The following is a 21,087-nucleotide window of genomic DNA, read 5'->3' as shown; positions in this document are numbered from 1 at the left end:
TAATGTCTCCTAGGATGTTTAATATTTATGGATGGGGTAGTTAGGGAAGTGAATGTAAGTGTTTTGGAGAGAGGGCCAGGTCTGCAGTCTGTTGGGTATGGAGGTCCTAGGGGTCCCTGGGAGGTGAGTTAGTTGATATTTGCTGATGACAGCACTGGTGATAGATTTGAGTGAGAAATTGCAGAAGCTGGTTTCTGAGTTTGAAAAAAGTGTGTGAAAGGAGAAAGTTGAGAATAGATGTAAATAAACTCTAAGTTATTAGGTTGACAGTGGAGAGAAACAGGTTAGTTAGAATGTGAGTTTGAATAGGGAGAACATGTAGGAAGTAGAGTGTTTTAGGTACTTGGGAGTGGACATAGTGGGTGGACCCTTGGGTTATAAAGTGAACTGTAGGGTAGGTAAGGAGGCAAAGATCCTGGATGCATTAACAAGTGAATGGAAAGAGAGGTCTTTGTCTGTGAGGGCAAAGATAGATATGCTTGATAGTATGTACAGTAGTCCTGACATTGTTATATGGCCATGAGGTTAAGTCCCTAAATAAGAAAAGTATGGAACTGAGTGGATGTGTTGGAAATGTTTGAGAACAATATGCTTGAGGAAGGTTGATTGAAGAAGTGACTGGGTAAGAGAGAGGTGTGGCAGTAAGAGACATGCATATGAAGGGGTTGAAGAGGATGTGCTGAAATGGTGTAGACATGTAGAGAGGATGAGTGAGGAGACAGTGTCTTAGAGGATGTGCATGATGGAAGTTGAGGGAACAAGGAACAGGAGGAAACCAAGGAGGAGATGGAAGGATAGAGTAAAATGTGCTTGGAGATATTGGGGCCTGAAGATGCAGGAGGGTGTGAGGCATATAGTATAAAGGATAGAGTGATTTGGAGCAAAGTGGTATACAGGGGTGATGTGCTGTTGATGGGCTGAATAGTGCATATGAAGCAGTTGGGAAAACAGGGAGAGGTCCATGGGGCCTGATTATGGATGGGGGCTCATGTTTCCATGCATTATACATAAAGCTAGAGAGTGGACATAAGTGAAGTAGGTCATTCTTCATTTGCTCTTGGCATTACTTTACTATTACAGAAAATGACAAAAAATTTTAAACAATCATTACCTGTGTCATGCATAGGTAATGAACATGGGCAAGATGAGAAAATGGATGGAGAAATGATTACTGAAAATATATTTGTGAATGAGGCAAATAGAAAAATTATTGAATAGGGATGTTGTGGAATTAACTCCCTTCTTCCATCTTTTCATCTTGCTATGACCTTTCTACCTTTAAGATTCAGCTCTACAAACACTTGCAGAGCCCTGATTAATTTCTTTTACTTTTTTCCTTTTCACCCAAGATGGCCTTGGTTGAGGCTTGTCACATAAGAGACCAAGTGTTGAGTTTAACAATAGAAAATTGTTTGGATATATTTCATTTTGGTTTAGCATTATAGAGAATGTGCATGATCCATCATACTGTGTTACAGGGAATGGGAAGGCCATGGAAAGACAAGTTACTTGGTTATATTGTACAAATGTTGGATTGGTAGTAGGTTGCAGAATGGGATTTAGGTATAGATTTATAAATTGTGAGTCTGATTGCTCTTTCAGCTCATTAAGGTAATACACTGGCAATGCAAGGTCTTAGAAGAGTGACTGCTGCATACCAGTGGCATGGAGGAAGTGTCTTTGATTAAAGGAACATATGCTTCTGAAATGTCAAATAACCTTTCTCCAAAAATTCAAACTTTTCACTCAGTGATGTAAGTAATGCGTGCACAAGGATTAGCTTAGGCTTGACCTTCAGTGTAACATGCTTCATTAAAAGATCTGAGATATTCATCCGGTTGTATAAATTCTTCAAGGGATTTAGCAATGATTTGCAGTTGTGCTTGTTTTCATTAAATTGCAGGGACATTTATTTGGTGTCTTCTGGATCTTACAGGATGAGCAGTAATGCCATTTATTTGAATTACCCATTTGAAAATGGATAGTTTGTCAAATTCTTTGAATTTTATGAATTTATTAGAGTGATAGAAATGACAGAGCAAGTGAAGCACAAGAACTATAATTTCATGTTCTTGTGTAACCACAGCTGGCCGGAACTGGTAAAAAACTAGCTGGAAACACTGGCTGGAACAGGTTAATGTTGCTAACCATATCTCTTCCACCACCAGTTAATATCTCTCGATTTTTCTTACCATACATTGTGGTTCTCATTTAGCTGGGATTGTGTATAGAAAAATTACATACAATAAATGAAATCCATGATTTTTATGAACAACAATTATGTTTTGTTTTCATATACCTAGTAATGATGAAAGTTACAGAAACTGCCTAAAGTCAGGGATGTAAGGACATCAAGAACAATATTCATCACACAAAGATATATGGTGCTTACTGGTCTTCAGGGACTGTAATCCAACATGTACCAGCATGTCTCCTTACCATGTTTTGCTTTGCTAGGGGAAAATGCAGTTGAGTATTTCAAGCTTAAAATGGTAGAGTGGCTTACTTCTCCTGAAAGATGATATGTACAACTGAACATGAAATTCATGTCAGTATGATGAATGTCACATGTGACAGTGTGCTTTGTCTTTATACTTGTTGCTACTACAGAGAAAAACTTTTTCTCATTGAAATCACCAGGAGGAAGTAATTTCTGAACAACAGAAGATATCATTTACAAATATTAGATTTTTTATTTTGTTTGTTATTTTTGCTATATTTTGCTTTGAAGAAAGGAAAGTAAATTGGGTGTATATTGACACATGGTATCCACCTGGCAGCCACTTGGAGGTCAGCAGATTGTGGCAAGTGTGGGAGGGTGTGTTTATGATAGATTACTAAGATAATATTCACTAGTCTGCTAGCTACTACATGCACTTTATTTAAAAGATGCAGTAATGAAGAGCTGTGTAGACTAGAAAGAACATATTTAGGATTTGTGTAGTTTATGCTCTGTGCTACAGCTGGGCCTGGGAAAGATTGTTGTGTTCGATATAAGATGTACTGCATATGGTGCCTGGCTTAATATACAAAAGTATGGTGGAAAGAAATTTGCTTTTTCTGGTGTATTTTGGATCTGTTTCTGAATAAGTGTATGTAAACATACTGTTTATTGTTTGAATCTTCTCCCAAGCTGTAAGTAATGATTACCTAATGATTACACATGAGATTTTCTAGGCAGAGTGGAGGCTCAAAATGCACAATTAGGTGGCTGCTTCCTGCAACACCCTTTTCAGTGGCTCTCTTCATTCAGGAGATCAAGACTCTGTGGGCCTAAAACATGGACCTTGAATACTTTAGGAACCCTGCCAATTCCATGATCAGCCTTTTGCAGATGGTAATTTAGGCCAAAGGAGAGATGACTTAAGTACTAGAATGTACGTGTGCTGTTGCCTTTGAAAGTGTATGTGGAGGAGGACAGGATTTTGTATGGGCACTGTATGTTGCTTGATTCATCATAGAATTTAACATTTTATTGTTAGAAATGTGTCAGTAGTGGCTGAGCTTGACATGGAAAAAGGCACTGTATGGACTGAAACAAGTTAGCGTGAGTTATCAGATCACATCAGCATGCATTCTGCTGCTTGGTAAGGTGTAGGGGAAGACACTGTGTGGACAGAGACACATCAGCATGTTCACACATGAAAAAAGCACTGTGAAAGTAGAGATACTACGATTTGTTGTGTTGTTTAACATGTTAAAGGAATAAACATTATGCAGGTAAGAGAATATTGACATGTACTGACAGTTGTATAGGAAATGAAGTTATATATGCAAGACTCATCTGCATTTTCTGTGCTGCATGATATGTCTTTATGTCTCCATACCTCATATGCTGGGTAGATGTATGCTTCAGTGAGTGTCTCTTCATACTTTATGTACCTCTTGTTTGGTGGACACATGGTTACTGAGGAATGGTCTGTTCCGTGTACCTCTCAATAGGCAGGTAAATGCTTATAGGAAATTTTTCTTTGTGCTGTGTACCTCTTGCTAGGAAGGTACATTCTTACTGAGGATTTTTCTGTATCCAATGATCCCTTTTGATAGGCAGGTACTTGCTTATTGAGATTAAGTTTTTACCGTATATGTCTCATGATAGCTGGATACATGCTTTTTTAGTATTTCCCTGTACCCACTGTCTCCCTCAGTAGGTATTTACATGCTGCATTGAGTATCTATTCATATCCAGCGTGCCTATCATAAGGCAGTCATATGTTTCATTAATTTTTTTTCCCCGCTGAACCTGTGCCACCTATATTCTCTTTGTGCAGGGTCCTCCAAGTATTCTTGTAGCTCCAGGTGGATAAGGCAAATGGCTCACATGTCATATCTCTGAAGGGAATGTGCCTCTGAGCTAGCACCAGTCCTGCCTGCCTAATTTGCCCATGTTCAAAAACCCAGAACTTTTCTTCTGCTTGGAAGCTCACCATGATGCAGCCTCTCCTTAAGAAAGGGGACCATTAACCCCTCCAACTATTGCCCCATTGCTATCATTTCTGATATCTTCAGTCTTTTTGAAGTTCTAAACTCCCATTTTTCTAAACACTTAGAATTCCATTTCCTTCTTTCTTATCATCATTATGGCTTTTGCAGTGAACTTCTCTATGTGACTCATCTCAGGTCCTCCATTCTCAGGGATTTTAGTGAAACTTTTGTAATAGCCTTTGACATCTTCAAAGCACTTGGCTTTATGGTATAAGTCTTTGCTTTCTAAACTCTCTTTGGTTTCTCTCCTCTGTATCTCTGATGCACATTCCCCTTGGGAACTCCCTCCTCCTCTATTTGCTTATGCCTAGTTCCCTCTCTGGTTGTTCCATTGCATTAATCATCAATGGATTGACATCCCCCTCTTATCCTATTATTAGTGGTGTTGCTCAGGGTTTTATCCTATTGCCTACTCTCTTTCTTTTCTCAGTAAATGATCTCTTCTGTACTTCTAATCCTGTTCACTCTCATGCTGATGATTACACTTTACATGCTTCAACTCATTTTCTCCCATCTTCCTTCTTAGACTCATTCTCTCTCTTAATGATCATATATTTTTCTCAGTTTGGAGCAGTGCAGCATCTCAGAGTAGGGAAGCAGTAAACTTTTCAAACTCAGTAGTGCTAAAATGCAATTCCTTCCTATATTTTATTTAACAAGCCTTCATTTCCTACTATTCTATTACAAAAAACCACTTTTCAGCACCATAATAACATACACCTGTTGGGCTTAACCATATCCTCTACACTGTCATGGAAGCCCTATATGATCAAAGTCTGCCTAACAAAAGCCAGGAGTGTTGTATAGTTGTCAGAATTATGTCCATGTGTGCAGTATTTTATATTTTTGCATTCTTCTTTCTTTCATTTGTGTTTGTTATTTTCTGCATGAACGAGGTATTAGCTAGAACAGATGACTGAGCTTTACAGGAAAAAAGTTCATTTTGCTTTTCCCTCTGTTCTCTTTTTTGAATACAGGTGAGGATATTTAGTCCCTCACTCCTCCCCCTCAGTTGCTTTCTAAGACGTGCAGAAAATACATGGGCAGTATTCTTTCTCCCTTGCTTCCAGGGATATCTGTAGGAGTATTACTCACCCAAGTATGGAATACTGCCCGCTCATCTGGGATTTCTTATCCTCCACCTCTTTGTTGATCAGAGTTGAATCAAAAGCCTTTTGCCTTAGTTCTCCTGGCATTGTCTCTTCAGTGGTTTCTTTCAGTACTCTGTGATGTTGGTTTCTCTGTTTTATTGGTTTTATATTGGCCATTATTCTTTTTGTTTGTCTGCATGTGTCCCTGCACCCAAGGTTTGGACCTGTGTTTGTTTGCAGCTTCCCTCAGTATCTGTGTGAAGACCAGCCACTCAAGGCTTGGTTGATATACCTTCTCTTTCCCTTAAATAGCTCAGCTGTGGAATTCTTCTTCTCTCCTCTTTACATCCTCATATGACCTTTCTTCCTTTGGGAGTCAGGTCTACTAACACCCGTGGAGCCCAGACTAGTTTGTCTTTCTTTTTATTTTACTTTTTCTTTCACTTGAGATGTCTTTGATTGGTCTCAGTACACATACTATCTCTGCTAAAAGAATAACTCACTTATGTCTAGAGGCCAGTTCTACCAAAAAGTTTTGAAATTTAATGTTTTAAAGAGTGATTAATGTACAATTCTGTTTTGCAAAAAATCCAAAACCTTATCCAGCAGCCAAACCGGTTCCTTACTAAACAGCTTTGACTCACATGAAAACATGTCTTCGACAGTCTAGAAGAACCTGTAGAAATATCAGCACCAAATCTTAATTTCATGTGCTTTACCAGCATTGACCTGTACAACATTAGTTTGCAACAGACTAAACAAAATGGAGTAAAGTCTTGTCAAGGAACTTCTTACTCTAAAGGAGTTCATGATATCCGTTCTACTGATTGTAGTGTAGTCTTGAAGCTGCAGGAGCTGATTTTTCCATGCCTGCCCAGCAATAAAAGAGGCCTCTATAGGTTGGATATTTAAACAAAGGCTGGAAAACTTAGATCATGAAATGACAGTGACTGCTGTTACCCTAGGGAACATTATGTGATGATAGCCACACAAATTAAGTGTTAAGCAGCATTATTCATCACATGAGATCTTAGTGTTACCATGTTGCAAGCAAAAGAAAAAAACAACAGTTGTCATCAGTGCTGATGAGCATGTAAAAGATTTTGAGAAAATTCTGAGTGATATCATTTTGTCCATAAAGCAACAGTTACAATGTTGATGAAACTATTGTTTTTTAGTTGTTTCCATATCATAATGTGGTGATGGAAAGCCTTCTGCATGTGGTTTTAACCCACCGACTGTCTACTCAAGATATTTAATGTAACCCTACTGTAGCACTTCTCAGTCAGTTTTTTTTAGATTTTAATGATTTTTTTGTCTACAATGTGAAAAAGCTTTTTTTTTTCTGAAGAACAAAATATCTATATTCATATAGTGATATAGTAAAACATTACTTATGTAGTTAGCTTATTAAATGAATATATGTTCAAGCAGCAACTCCCCATGGTAGTGATGCTGTTTCCTGTGGGGCAGGGTCACACCAGGAATGGATGAAGGCAAGCAAGTATGAATGTGTACATGTGTATATTCCTATGAGTCCACAGGGAAAATGAATATTTCATAGGAATATTTATAGGAATATCTTGATCACGCACAAAATTGTGATCCTTTCCAACATGTGTATATATGTAAATGTCTGTATATGTATGTTTATGTATGTATATGCTGATATGTATATATATGTATATGTGTGTGTGTATGGGTGTTTATATGTATATATGTATATGAGTGGATAGGCCATTCTTTCTCTGTTTCCTGGTGCGACCTCGCTGTTGAGTATCCTTGGGAAATTATATGGGAGGGTATTGATTGAGAGGGTAAAAGCATGTACAGAGTATCAGATTGGGGAAGAGCAGTGTGGTTTCAGAAGTGGTAGAGGATGTGTGGATTAGGTGTTTGCTTTGAAGAATGTATGTGAGAAATCCTTAGAAAAACAGATGGATTTGCATGTGGCATTTTTGGATCTGGAGAAGGCATATGATAGGGTTGATAGAGATGCTTCATGAAAGGTGTCAAGAGAATGTGGTGTGGGAGGTAAGTTGCTAGAAGCAGTGAAAAGTTTTTACCAAGGATGTAAGGCATGTGTACGAGTAGGAAGAGAGGAAAGTGATTGGTTCCCAGTGAATGTCGATTTGTGGCAGGGGTATGTGATGTCTCCATGGTTGTTTAATTTGTTTATGGATGGGGCAAAAATCAGTCTGTTGTGGATGAGAGGGCTTGGGAAGTGAGCCAGTTGTTGTTTGCTGATGATACAGCGCTGGTGGCTGATTTGGGTGAGAAACTGCAGAAGTTGGTGACTGTGTTTGGTAAAGTGTGTGAAAGAAGAAAGTTTAGAGTAAATGTGAATAAGAGTAAGGTTATTAGGTTCAGTAGGGGTGAGGGACAAGTTAATTGGGAGGTACATTTGAATGGAGAAAAACTGGGGGAAGTGAAGTGCTTAGATATCTGGGAGTGGACTTAGCAGCGGATGGAACCATGGAAGCGGAAGTGAATCACTGGGTGGGGGAGGGGGCGAAGGTTCTGGAAGCATTGAAGAATGTGTGGAAGGTGAGAACGCTATCTCGGAGAGCAAAAATGGGTATGTTTGAAGGAATAATGGTTCCAACAATGATATATGGTTGCAAGGCATGGGCTATAGATAGGGTTGTGTGGAGGAGGGTAGATGTGTCGGAAATGAAATGTTTGAGGACAATATGTGGTGTCAGGTGGATTGATCGAGTAAGTGATGAAAGGTTGAGAGCGTTGTGTGGTATTGAAAAGAGTGTGGTTGAGAGAGCATAAGAGGGTGTGTTGAAATGGCATGGACACATGGAGAGAATGAGTGAGGAAAGGTTGACAAAGAGGATATATGTGTCAGAGGTGGAGGGAAGAAGAAGCAGGAGACCTAATTGGAGGTAGAAAGATGGAATGAAAAAGATTTTGAGCGATTGGGGCCTGAACATACAGGAGGGTGAAAGGCGTGCAAGGAACAGAGTGAATTGGAATGATGTGGTATACCGGGGTCGATGTTCTGTCAGTGGATTGAACCAGGGCATGTGAATCGTCTGGGATAAACCATGGAAAGATCTGTGGGGCCTGGATGTGGATAGGGAGCTGTGGTTTTGGTGCATTACACATGACAGCTAGAGACTGAGTTTGAACGAATGTGGCCTTTTTTGTCTTTTCCTGTTGCTACCTTGCTGGGGTAGCGGGATGGTGACGAGAATGGATGAAGGCAGCAAGTATGAATATGTGCATATGTATATATGTATATGTCTGTGTAGGCATATGTATATGGGCATTTATGTATATATATGTGTATGTGGGTGGTTGGGCCATTCTTCGTCTGTTTTCTTGCGCTTCCTCGCTGACACGGGAAACAGCAGCTAAGTGTAATAGATAAATTATTTTATATTTATTTATTGTGCATAATCAATGTTTCCCGCATCAGTGAGGTAGTGCCAGGAAACAGATGAAGAATGGCCCATCCACTCATATACACGTATATATACATAAATGCCCACATGTGCACAAATACATACATATACATATGAACATATACATGCACAGACTTATACATACATACACATATATATATATTCATACTTGCTTGCCTTCATCCATTCCTGTCACTACCCTGCCCCACAGGAAACAGTGTCGCTACTCCCTGTTTCATGATAAAATGTTCAGTGCCATATTTTTCATTCATATGTATATATTGTTTATATAAATCTGTAAACATTATTTATATAAATTTTCTTTGCTGCCTGGGTCAAAAAAATATGGTCAAAGGATTTAGGAATATCATCTGAGTTACTAATAAAATTTTTTCTGACTTGCTGCTTGTTTCTTACTCCACCTGGGATTTTTAATTGACCCAGACTCTGTACAGCACACTTTCAGTCAACTGCCAGAGGCATCCCATACTGTATAAGGCACGTCAGCAGTCTGTGGATTAAGAATATTGATATAGGGTGAGTATACCGACATACTCAAATGGTGCCAGAGCACATATTTGAATTGCTGAGTGATAGTGATATGTGAAAAATCACAGACTCTTAAGACTGTAACTGCAGACAACACTGTGTGGATAACACAGTTAACTCTATCAGTGTGGTTTGATTTGTGTTTTACTGTATAAGTGAAAAAGTGCTCATGAAAGCCATGCTACACAAAGTGAGTGATGCAAGGCTGTTGTTAGACAGGTACAAAACATAATGTCCACAAAACTCATCTGTCCACATATCACAAAGAAGATGTATTTGGAGCCAAATGATGACATTATAACATGTAATGTTATGTCATCCATATGTGCATATTCAGGTGTCTTGATGTCATTCACATCAGAGCTAAACTTTTTCCACATGTGCCCACAAAATTTGCTTTTGAACATGAAATGTCAACATTTTAAGTCTTAAACTAGCTTAGATTTGAAAACTTTAATATGAAAAGTACTTTCATTTTTGGTTTAAGGCTTCTGACAGCTTTATGATTTATAATTATGCTTTTTGTAGATGATATTGGAATGAGCACACCACTATATGTTCCATCTTAAGTGGAATGATCCAAATTTGGTGATTTATCTTCTCAGGAAAACCATTGTAATTCAAGGACATAAATATATCTTTTTGACTTCTAAGGGCCGTAACTAGCTCTTCACAGTTCACAGCTCATTTACTGGATGATGTACAATTACATAGATATTTATGCAAAACTATTGTGTGCTTGTGTGATCCTGCATCCCTTGGACATGAAAGATTTTAAATGCAAAGGGTATTGTGCCAATTACGCAAGCCAGTTGCATCATGTTCTGTCAACTGAGGATACTTATTGGTTTTAACTTTGCAAAAAATAGGTTCTGAAGTCTCAGAGATTTTGTTTGAAAAATAGATTTTCTTTAGTTCCCTGTGTCTCCCTGGAAGTTACTTTTCCTTGTGTCATTAGCTTGTTTTTTGAACTGTAGCCCACAATTTTTTTTACCTTCTAGTATTTTGGAGATTCTTTAATGTATGATGAGTGAACTAAATGACCTCAACATATTTTGATTAATTTTCCATACATTTTAGCTACCTTGCACTCATCTCACCTGTCAGGCTCAGAAAAAAGTTTGAACTAAAAACTCTTTTCAGAGACTAGACAGGGAAGCTCTGGGTATCCACTGCCATTATACCCACTCCATTGGTTCACTTGTTCTGGATAAGTATATTCTGACTCCTGCTAGTCAAATCACCCTGAAGTTGAGTGGTGGGATCAGGCAACAAGGTAAATGATTTTTTACAAAGGTTATGAATGGTTAAAGTTTGGTCGTTAGTCATTTGCAGTGGTTATGAGGGCTACCATACCCTTTTTTTTTCTTTTGGTAGGGGGGCTTACCATAGAAAATATACCTGGTAGTCCAAAAATTGTCAAGACAGGACTTCAGAGCTAGTATACCCTAAGCGTACCCCATCCTAACCTAGAATAGAGTGTCAGTTCTAAATGTTTTCATAATCTTGTTTATTAGTATCTTACCCTTTACACTTGGGAGGACAGTACCCTTATAGTTGATACATTCAGTCTTGATACCTTTTCATTTATACACTGCATTAATGTAGTTCTTTGGCACATTACCTGTCTTCCATGTCCACACATATATTGCATGAAAGTACAAGGGTACCATTAGGCCCCCATTTTTGATATGTAATGCATTTGTTTTGGTAAATGAAAATGATGATGGTTCATGACATAATCTCATTGATTTTTCATAGAAAGCTCAGCTGTTTGTTCCTGACGCTACCTCACTAAAGCAGGAAAGGCGAATAAGTATGAAAATAGAAATTAGGTGTATGGTGTTATTTGTTGATGAATGACAACATTGTCAGCTGAAGTTTGACGATGTAGTATGAATTCTGTTGTAGTGCAAATTAGGATGTGTTGTGTATTTATGTTTTTCAGTGAATTTACTCTAATTAGATTATTTTTGGCCTGTCTGTTATCCTTATATTACAGTATGGCCCATCTGAAGTCAGTGGAGCCTCTAATCTATGAGGCTTACGCTTCATTATGTGATGCACAATACCATTATTGATCAGAAGGAAATAAGTTATTAAAATTTTTATTAAATCACAGTAAATGATATATGTCCTTCCATTCTTGAGCAGTCTTAAACATAACTTCAGATTTCTTTATCTTTCATTTGAACGAGAAATGGAAAACAGTTTTTCGAAGACCTGGTGTTTCTTTAGAAAACAAAGTTTTCCATACTGAATGAAAGAGTCACATCATGATAGAAAAGTTAATAATATACTCCAACGGTATTTGTACTCTCAGTCACTTGTATTCTAGTTTAGCATCTCGAGCATACTTGTATTCTAGTTTAGCATCCATGTCAAAGATCCTGTACAGTGGTAGGATAAGTTATTGTGCACTGAGAACAAAGTGACCATTGGTTTTTAAAGATTAGTGGACAAATAAGAGTACAGAAATGGTAGATCATGCATTTTCTCATACCAGAATATTCTGGTAAAGGTAAAAATACAACATTTGATGTAATCAGATTCTGTGATATCTTCAAGGTTTTTATATGTTGAAATATTAATATTATAATGACAACTTAGTTCTATTCAGAACACATTTACAGCTCATTTAATGGTCTTCACATCTAAAAGACTTAATTTGAATTACATGTTAGGTATATATTGATAAATGATGAACATCTCATATCTCTTTACAAATGCAAGATGTTTTAATTTTCAGGTGAAGTTCAGTGAACTAACAATTGATATGTTCCGGATGCTGCAAACATTGGAGCGAGAACCTCAGGAAGATGTAGCCCAGATCTATGATTCTTCCCCAGCACCCAACAAAGTACCCTTTGTATGTATTTTGCCTGTTAAGAGTGATGGCATTGTTTATCTTGTATCTTTATGTTTCCTTGTTATGCTATCATTTTTTTTAAATGACTCTGTCTCTGCAGTTATCTATTTGTGCACATGGATAGGAGTCTAATCTCATAGGGTCCCATCTCTTAAACTTGATAACTAGTGTGCTATCTCCCTTCATATAGAAGTTTTATCCAAATACTCAGTAAAAGTACATCTCACTTTTCTTTTTTTCTTATTCTCTGTTGCAAACATACTTCTCTTTAGTATCCATCTTTTAACTTAATTGTCATGTCATCTGCACCAATTTCCATTTGTCTTCACTCATTTTTATCATTCCCCTCATATTCATTCCCTCCATTCACTTATGCTAACAAGCATTTTATTTTTATATGCTTTTCCTTTAGCTTTTTCTAATGATTATTATCATTATCTTTTCTCATTCTTGTCTGTCCTAATTCAGCTAATTTTGTCCTATTTATAGTTTACAACTGAGTTTTTCTTTCCAAAATTCTGCAAAATTTAACAATACTCTCTCACCCCAACTCTCATTTGCCCTCTTTTTCACCTCTTGCACCTTTCTCTTGACCTCCTGCCTCCTTCTCTTATACATCTCCCAGTCGTTTGCACTATTTCCCTGCAAAAATCATCCAAATGCCTCTCTATTCTCTTTCACTAACAATCTTACTTCTTCATCCCACCACTCACTACCCTTTCTGATCTGCCCACCTTCCACCTTTCTCATGCCACAGGCATTTTTTGTGCAAGCCATCACTGCTTCCCTAAATACATCCTATTCCTCCCCCACTCCCTTTACATCATTTGCTCTCACCTTTTTCCATTCTGCACTCAGTCTCTCCTGGTACTTCCTCACACAAGTCTCCTTTCCAAGCTCACTTACTCTCACCACTCTCTTCACTCCAACATTCTCTCTTCTCTGAAAACCTCTACAAATCTTCACCTTCTCCTCTCGAAGATAATGATCAGACATCCCTCCAGTTGCCCCTCTCAGCACATTAACATCCAAATGTCTCTTTCACGCGTTTATCAATTAACACGTAATCCAATAATGCTCTCTGGCCATCTCTCCTACTTACATATGCATTTTTATGTATATCTCTCTTTTTAAACCAGGTATTCTCAATCACCTGTCCTTTTTCAGCACACAAATCTACAAGCTCTTCACCATTTCCATTTACAACACTAAACACCCCATGTACACCAATTATTCCCTCAACTGCCACATTATTCACCTTTGCATTCAAATCACTCATCACTATAACCCTGTCTCATGCATTAATGCTGGTAATACACTCACTCAGCTGCTCCCAAAACACTTGCCTCACGATCTTTCTTCTCATGACCCTGGTGCATAGGCACCAATAATCACCCATCTCTGTCCATCCACTTTCAGTTTTACCCATATCAATCTAGTGTTTACTTTCTTACACTCTATCACATACTCCCACAACTGCTTCAGGAGTAGTGCTACTCCTTCCTTTGCTCTTGTATAATGATAGAAAAATACATATTTATTTTTTTCATTATACTTTGTCGCTGTCTCCCGCATTAGTCAGGTAGCGCAAGGAAACAGATGAAAGAATAGCCCAACTCACCCACATACACATGTATATACATACACGCCCACACACGCACATATACATACCTATACATTTCAACGTATACATACATATACATACACAGACATTCATAAATACACATGTACATATTGATACTTGCTGCCTTCATCCATTCCTGTCGCCACCTTGTCACACATGAAATAGCGCCTCCTACCCCTGGGCGCATGAGGTAGCACTAGGAAAAGACAACAAATGCCACATTTGTTCACACTCAGTCTCTAGCTGTCATGTGTAATGCACCGAAACCACAGCTCCCTTTCCACACCCAGGCCCCACAAAACATACCATGGTTTACCCCAGACACCTCACTTACCCTGATTCAATCCATTGACAGCACATCGACCCCAGTATACCACATCGTTCCAGTTCACTCTATTCCTTGCACACCTTTGACCCTCCTCTATGCTTACGCCTCGATTGCTCAAAATCTTTTTCACTCCATCCTTCCTCCTCCAATTTGGTCTCCCACTTCTCCACATTCCCTCCACCTCTGACACATATATCCTCTTGGTCAATCTTTCTTCACTCATTCTCTCCATGTGACCAGACCATTTCAATACATGATCTTCTGCTCTCTGAACCACACTCTTTCTATTACCACACATCTCTCTTGCCCTTTCATTACTTACTCGATGAAACCACCTCACACCACATATTGTCCTCAAACATTTCATTTACAACACCTCCACCCTCCTCCGCTCAACCCTATCTATAGCCCATGCCTCGCAACCATATATCATTGTTGGAACCACTATTCCTTCAAACATACCCATTTTTGCTGTCCGAGATAACCTTTTCACCTTACACACATTGTTCAATGTTCCCAGAACCTTCGCCCCCTCCCCCACCCTGTGACTCACTTCTGCTTCCATGATTCCATCCTCCCTGGGGATAGGGGAGAAAGAATACTTCCCACATATTCCCTGCGTGTCGTAGAAGGCGACTAAAAGGGAAGGGAGCAGGGGGCTGGAAATCCTCCCTTCCCTTTTTTTTTTCTTTTTTTTTTTAAGAAGGAACAGAGAAGGGGGCCAGGTGAGGATATTCCCTCAAAGGCCCAGTCCTCTGTTCTTAACGCTACCTCGCTAATGCGGGAAATGGCGAATAGTATGAAAGAAAGAAAGATATATATATATATATATATATATGTGTGAGGAAGTACCAGGAGAGACTGAGTACAGAATGGAAAAAGGTGAGAACAATGGAAGTAAGGGGAGTGGGGAAGGAAAGGGATGTATTTAGGGAATCAGTGATGGATTGCGCAAAAGATGCTTGTGGCATGAGAAGCGTGGGAGGTGGGTTGATTAGAAAGGGTAGTGAGTGCTGGGATGAAGAAGTAAGATTATTAGTGAAAGAGAAGAGAGAGGCATTTGGACGATTTTTGCAGGGAAAAAATGCAATTAAGTGGGAGATGTATAAAAGAAAGAGACAGGAGGTCAAGAGAAAGGTGCAAGAGGTGAAAAAGAGGGCAAATGAGAGTTGGGGTGAGAGAGTATCATTAAATTTTAGGGAGAATAAAAAGATGTTCTGAAAGGAGGTAAATAAAGTGCGTAAGACAAGGGTGCAAATGGGAACTTCAGTGAAGGGCGCAAATGGGGAGGTGATAACAAGTAGTGGTGATGTGAGAAGGAGATGGAGTGAGTATTTTGAAGGTTTGTTGAATGTGTTTGATGATAGAGTGGCAGATATAGGGTGTTTTGGTCGAGGTGGTGTGCAAAGTGAGAGGGTTAGGGAAAATGACTTGGTAAACAGAGAAGAGGTAGTAAAAGCTTTGCAGAAGATGAAAGCTGGCAAGGCAGCAGTGGAATCTATTAAAAAAGGGGGTGACTGTATTGTTGACTGGTTGGTAAGGTTATTTAATGTATGTATGACTCATGGTGAGGTGCCTGAAGATTGGCGGAATGCGTGCATAGTGCCATTGTGCAAAGGCAAAGGGGATAAGAGTGAGTTCTCAAATTACAGAGGTATAAGTTTGTTAAGTATTCCTGGTAAATTATATGGGAGGGTATTGATTGAGAGGGTGAAGGCATGTACAGAGCATCAGATTGGGGAAGAGCAGTGTGGTTTCAGAAGTGGTAGAGGATGTGTGGATCAGGTGTTTGCTTTGAAGAATGTATGTGAGAAATACTTAGAAAAGCAAATGGATTTGTATGTAGCATTTATGGATCTGGAGAAGGCATATGATAGAGTTGATAGAGATGCTCTGTGGAAGGTATTAAGAATATATGGTGTGGGAGGCAAGTTGTTAGAAGCAGTGAAAAGTTTTTATCGAGGATGTAAAGCATGTGTACGTGTAGGAAGAGAGGAAAGTGATTGGTTCTCAGTGAATGTAGGTTTGCGGCAGGGGTGTGTGATGTCTCCATGGTTGTTTAATTTGTTTATGAATGGGGTTGTTAGGGAGGTGAATGCAAGAGTTTTGGAAAGAGGGGCAAGTATGAAGTCTGTTGAGGATGAGAGAGCTTGGGAAGTGAGTCAGTTGTTGTTCGCTGATGATACAGCGCTGGTGGCTGATTCATGTGAGAAACTGCAGAAGCTGGTGACTGAGTTTGGTAAAGTGTGTGAAAGAAGAAAGTTGAGAGTAAATGTGAATAAGAGCAAGGTTATTAGGTACAGTAGGGTTGAGGGTCAAGTCAATTGGGAGGTAAGTTTGAATGGAGAAAAACTGGAGGAAGTAAAGTGTTTTAGATATCTGGGAGTGGATCTGGTAGCGGATGGAACCATGGAAGCGGAAGTGGATCATAGGGTGGGGGAGGGGGCGAAAATTCTGGGAGCCTTGAAGAATGTGTGGAAAATGTCTAATCTTTCACTGTGGACCATTATCTCGGATAAGCAAACTCTATTATGGGTATATGCTTCGAGAAGGAATTTAGTCGCAGGTCCATCCAACAATGTGTATGGTTGCGCGCGTGGGCTCTGAAGCGAGATCAGAGGTTACCCGTGTGTCTTGCAGGGGAGGGTGGGATAATTCAACCAATTTTTTGTGCTGGAAATTGTGAGATTTTTTGAGGACAATGTTGTGTGTGAGGTGGTTTGATCGAGGTAAGTTAACGTTATGCGTAGACAGAGATCGTTGTGGAAATAAAAAAGAGCTGGTTGACTGGAGAGCAGATCGAGGTTGCTAGTTTTGAATGGGCCTTGGGCACATGGAGAGAATGAGAGTGTGTCTGGACGCGAAAGGATTGACCAAGAGGATTGTGTACTGTGGTCGGAGGTGGAGGGAACGAGGAAGACGTGGCGAGACCAAATTGGAGGTGGTAAAGAGGGAAGTGGAACTCTAAAAGAATTTGTTTGATTGGCGGCACCTGAACATTGCAGGGGAGCGGTGTAGTATCACTCTGATTGAGGGCAAGGAATCTCGCAGTGACTCGCGGGATTACGATAAATGTATACATGCGCCACAATCATACCGCGTGTGTTCGCGCCGTGCTGTCAGCTGGATTGAATCCGGGCCATGTGCGCAGAACACGCGGTCTGGGGAAAACCCCATGGAAAGCTGTGTGGGGTATGTATTTTTGCTCTGTGTTGGACCATATGGTATATACATGTGTAGGGGGGTGGGTCTGGCCATTTCTTTCGTCTGTTTCCTTGCGCTACCTCGCAAACGTGGAGGGAGTGGGAAGACAGCGACAAAGCAAAAAAGAAAAACCAAAATGTACATATCTATATATATATTGGTTCTCGTGAATGTAGGTTGTCTGCGGTCAGGGGTGTGTGGATGTCTCCATGGTTGTTTATTTGTTTATGGAGCTGGGGTTGTAAGGGAGAGGGTATAATCAGAGTCCTGGAAGAAGAGGGGCAAGTATGAACTCTGTCTGTTTTGGCGCGAGTATGGAGTTAGAGCTCGCGGGAGTCAGAGTCACGATCGGGTTTCTGTTGTCGCGTCGATGATACAGCGCTTGTTGGTGTCGGGAGTTTGTCCTAGATGGTGAGGAAACATGCAGAGTGGTGACTGAGTTTGTGTAAAGTGTGTGGCCAAGAAGAAAGGTTGAGAGTAATTGAATAAGAGCAAGGTTATTAGGTGACTAGTCTCGGTGGTGGGGTCCAACTGTCAATTGGGAGGTGAGTTTGAATGGGGAAAAATGGAGGTGGAAAGCTTGATAGGCGTCTTTAGATACGTCTGGGTATCTGGGATCTCAGCTACCGCGGATGGAACCATGGAAGTGCGGAAGTGGATCCTGTAGGGTGGGGCGAGGCGGGCCTAGAGTATCCATATTAGTAGAGGGGCCATTGAAAAATGTTGTGGCATAGTCGACGAACATCATATCTCGGAAAGCACAATGTATTGTTGGTATGTTTGAGGGAAATGTGGGTTCAACAATGATGATGGTTGCGAGGCGTGGGCTTCATGGATAGAGATGTGCGCAGGAGGAGGATGGATGTGCTGGTAACTCCGAGATGGATTGAGGACAATGTGTGCCCACCCTCTGTCACCCAAACACATTACATTTTTCCTTTTCTGGGGAACAAAAACCCCTATACAAAAAATCTTCACCTTAGCCGTGTCGATCCAGGGGTTTGATATAGAGGATAAGAAGTTAATGACATGCTAGATCTCAGGATGGTAAGCAGAGAGTGTGGTAAATAAAAAGAGGCGGGTTGAGATGAGCCAGCAGATAGAGGGTTGTGGTTTCTGCAAAATGTTTGGGCACACTATGGACTCGAGGAATGCAAGTGACGCGAGAGATTGACAGAGGGATATATGTGTCGGAGGTGGAGTGGGAACGGAGGAGAAGAGGGAGCAATTGGAGGTGGAAGGATGGAGGTGAAAAAGATTTTGTGCGCCGATCGGGGCTGAACATTGCAGGAGGGTGGAAAAGGAGGGCAAGAGAATAGAGTGAATTGGAGTCATGTGGTATCAGGGAGTTGACGTGCTGTGTCAGTGGATTGAATCAAGGCATGTGAAGCGTCTGGGGTAAACCATGGAAGCTGTGTAGGTATGTATATTTGCGTGTGTGGACGTGTGTATGTACATGTGTATGGGGGGGGGGGTTGGCATTTCTTTCGTTCTGTTTCCTTGCGTACCTCGCAAACGCGGGAGAACAGGGACAAAGTATAAAAAGAAAAAAAAAAAAAAAAAAATCTATAATATATTATATAGTATAGTATAATATATATATATATATATATAATATATTATATAATATTTTATAATAGATATATATAAATATATATATATATTATCTATCTATATATATATATTATTTTTTTTTTTTTTTTTTTTTTTTATACTTTGGTCGCCTGTCTCCCGCGTTTGCGAGGAGTGCGCAAGGGAAAAAGAAAGAAAGAAAATGGCACCATCCCCCCCCCCCCCCATCCACTATAGATAACATACAACTCGTCCACACACGCAAATATTTTACATACCTACACAGCTTTCAGGGTTTTTACCCCAAGACGCTTCTTACTTGCGCTTGCTTCAATCACTGACAGCACGTAAACCCCCTGTATACAACATGACTCCAATCACTCTATTTCTTGCCCTCCTTTCACCCTCCTGCACTGTCTCAGTGCCCGATTCACACAAAATCTTTTTCATCCATTTTTCCACTCCATTTGGTCTCCCTCTTCTCCTGTTCCCTGCCACCTTCGACCACGCATATATCCTCTTGGTCAATCTCTCCTCATTCATTCTCTCTGTGCCCAAACCATTTCAGAAACACGCCTCTTCTGCTCTCTCAACCACGCTTTTTTTATTTCCAACATTCTCTCTTACCCTTACGGGTTACTTACTCTGATCAAACCACCTCACACCACACATTTCTCAAACATCTCATTTTCCAGCACATCCATCCTCCTGCGCAATCTCTATCCATAGCCACGCCTCGCCAACCCATACACATTGTTGAACAACTATTCCCTGCAAAATACCCATTTTTGCTTTTCCATTGTATTGATAATGTTCTTCGACTCTTCCACACATTTTCAAGGCTCCCAAATTTTGCGCCCCCTCACCTCCCTATGACCACTTCCGCATTCCTGGTTCCATCCGCTGACAGATCCACTCCCTAGTAATTAAAACACTTCATATCCTCCAGTTTTTCTCCATTCAACTCCCTCCCAATTGACTTGACCCTCACCACCCCTTATGGACTAATATACCTTGTCTTTTTTCGTACATTTACTCTCAACTTTTTCTTCCACACACTTACCAACTCAGGTCACCAGCTTTCTGCCGTTTCTAACATGAATCAGCCTTGTCTCAGCGCTGTATCATCATGCGAACAACAACTGACTCAATTCCCAAGCTCTCTCACCCCCAAAACAGACTTTCATACTTGGCCCCTACTTTCAGGACTCTTGCATTTACCTCCCTTACAACCCCATCCATAAACAAATTAAACAACCATGGAGGCATCACACACCCCTGCCGCAAACCTTACAATTCACTGAGAACCAATCACTTTCCTCTCTTCCTAACGTACACGTGCCTTACATCTCTCGATAAAAATTTTTTCACTGCTTCTAACAATCTAGCCTCCCACACCATATATTCTTAATACCTGCCACAGAGCATTCTATCAACTCTATCATATGCCTTCTCCTGATCCATAAATGACTATCATACAAATCCATTTGCGTTGTAGTATTTTTTCACATACATTCTTCAAAGCAAAACCACCTGATCCCACTCTCTACCTACTTCTGATACAGCACTGCTCTTCCCCAATCTGATGCTCTGTACATGCCTTCCCCCTCTCTGTCAATACCCTCCCATATATATAATATATATTTTTTTATTTTTTTTTTACCCATCCTATTTACCATTTCTTCGCATAATAGCGAGATTTTTCCGGTAGCGCTAAGAAAATATAAATAAAAAAGAGGACAGAGCCTTTGTGGGAAATATCTCACTTGGCCCCTTCTCTGTTCCCGTTTGGAAAAATTGATGAAAATATTGTATATTATATTTTTTTTTTCATACATATTTTCCATTTCTTGCATTAGCGATATTCAAGGGTTAGCGCTTTAGTTATTAAGAAACGAGGACATGAGCCTAATTGAACGAATATCTCAATTGGCCCCCTTCTCTGTTTC

General features: G+C 39.9%; 1 protein-coding gene across 3 annotated transcripts in view; it reads left to right on the top strand.

The window, feature by feature from the left end:
* The window catches only part of LOC139749621 (protein SCAI), a 108,875-nt gene that overhangs the window by 35,745 nt on the left and 52,043 nt on the right, over window positions 1-21,087 (top strand). For all 3 annotated transcript variants that reach the window (XM_071663755.1, XM_071663754.1, XM_071663756.1), the window contains exon 7: window positions 12,291-12,410. In XM_071663755.1, coding sequence (XP_071519856.1) covers window positions 12,291-12,410 — 120 coding nt within the window. The remainder of the gene's footprint in view (window positions 1-12,290; window positions 12,411-21,087) is intronic.

The sequence above is a fragment of the Panulirus ornatus genome, chromosome 7, assembly GCF_036320965.1.
Source record: "Panulirus ornatus isolate Po-2019 chromosome 7, ASM3632096v1, whole genome shotgun sequence".
NCBI classification, from domain to species: Eukaryota; Metazoa; Arthropoda; class Malacostraca; order Decapoda; family Palinuridae; genus Panulirus; species Panulirus ornatus.
This window is presented reverse-complemented; position numbering and strand designations above follow the sequence as displayed.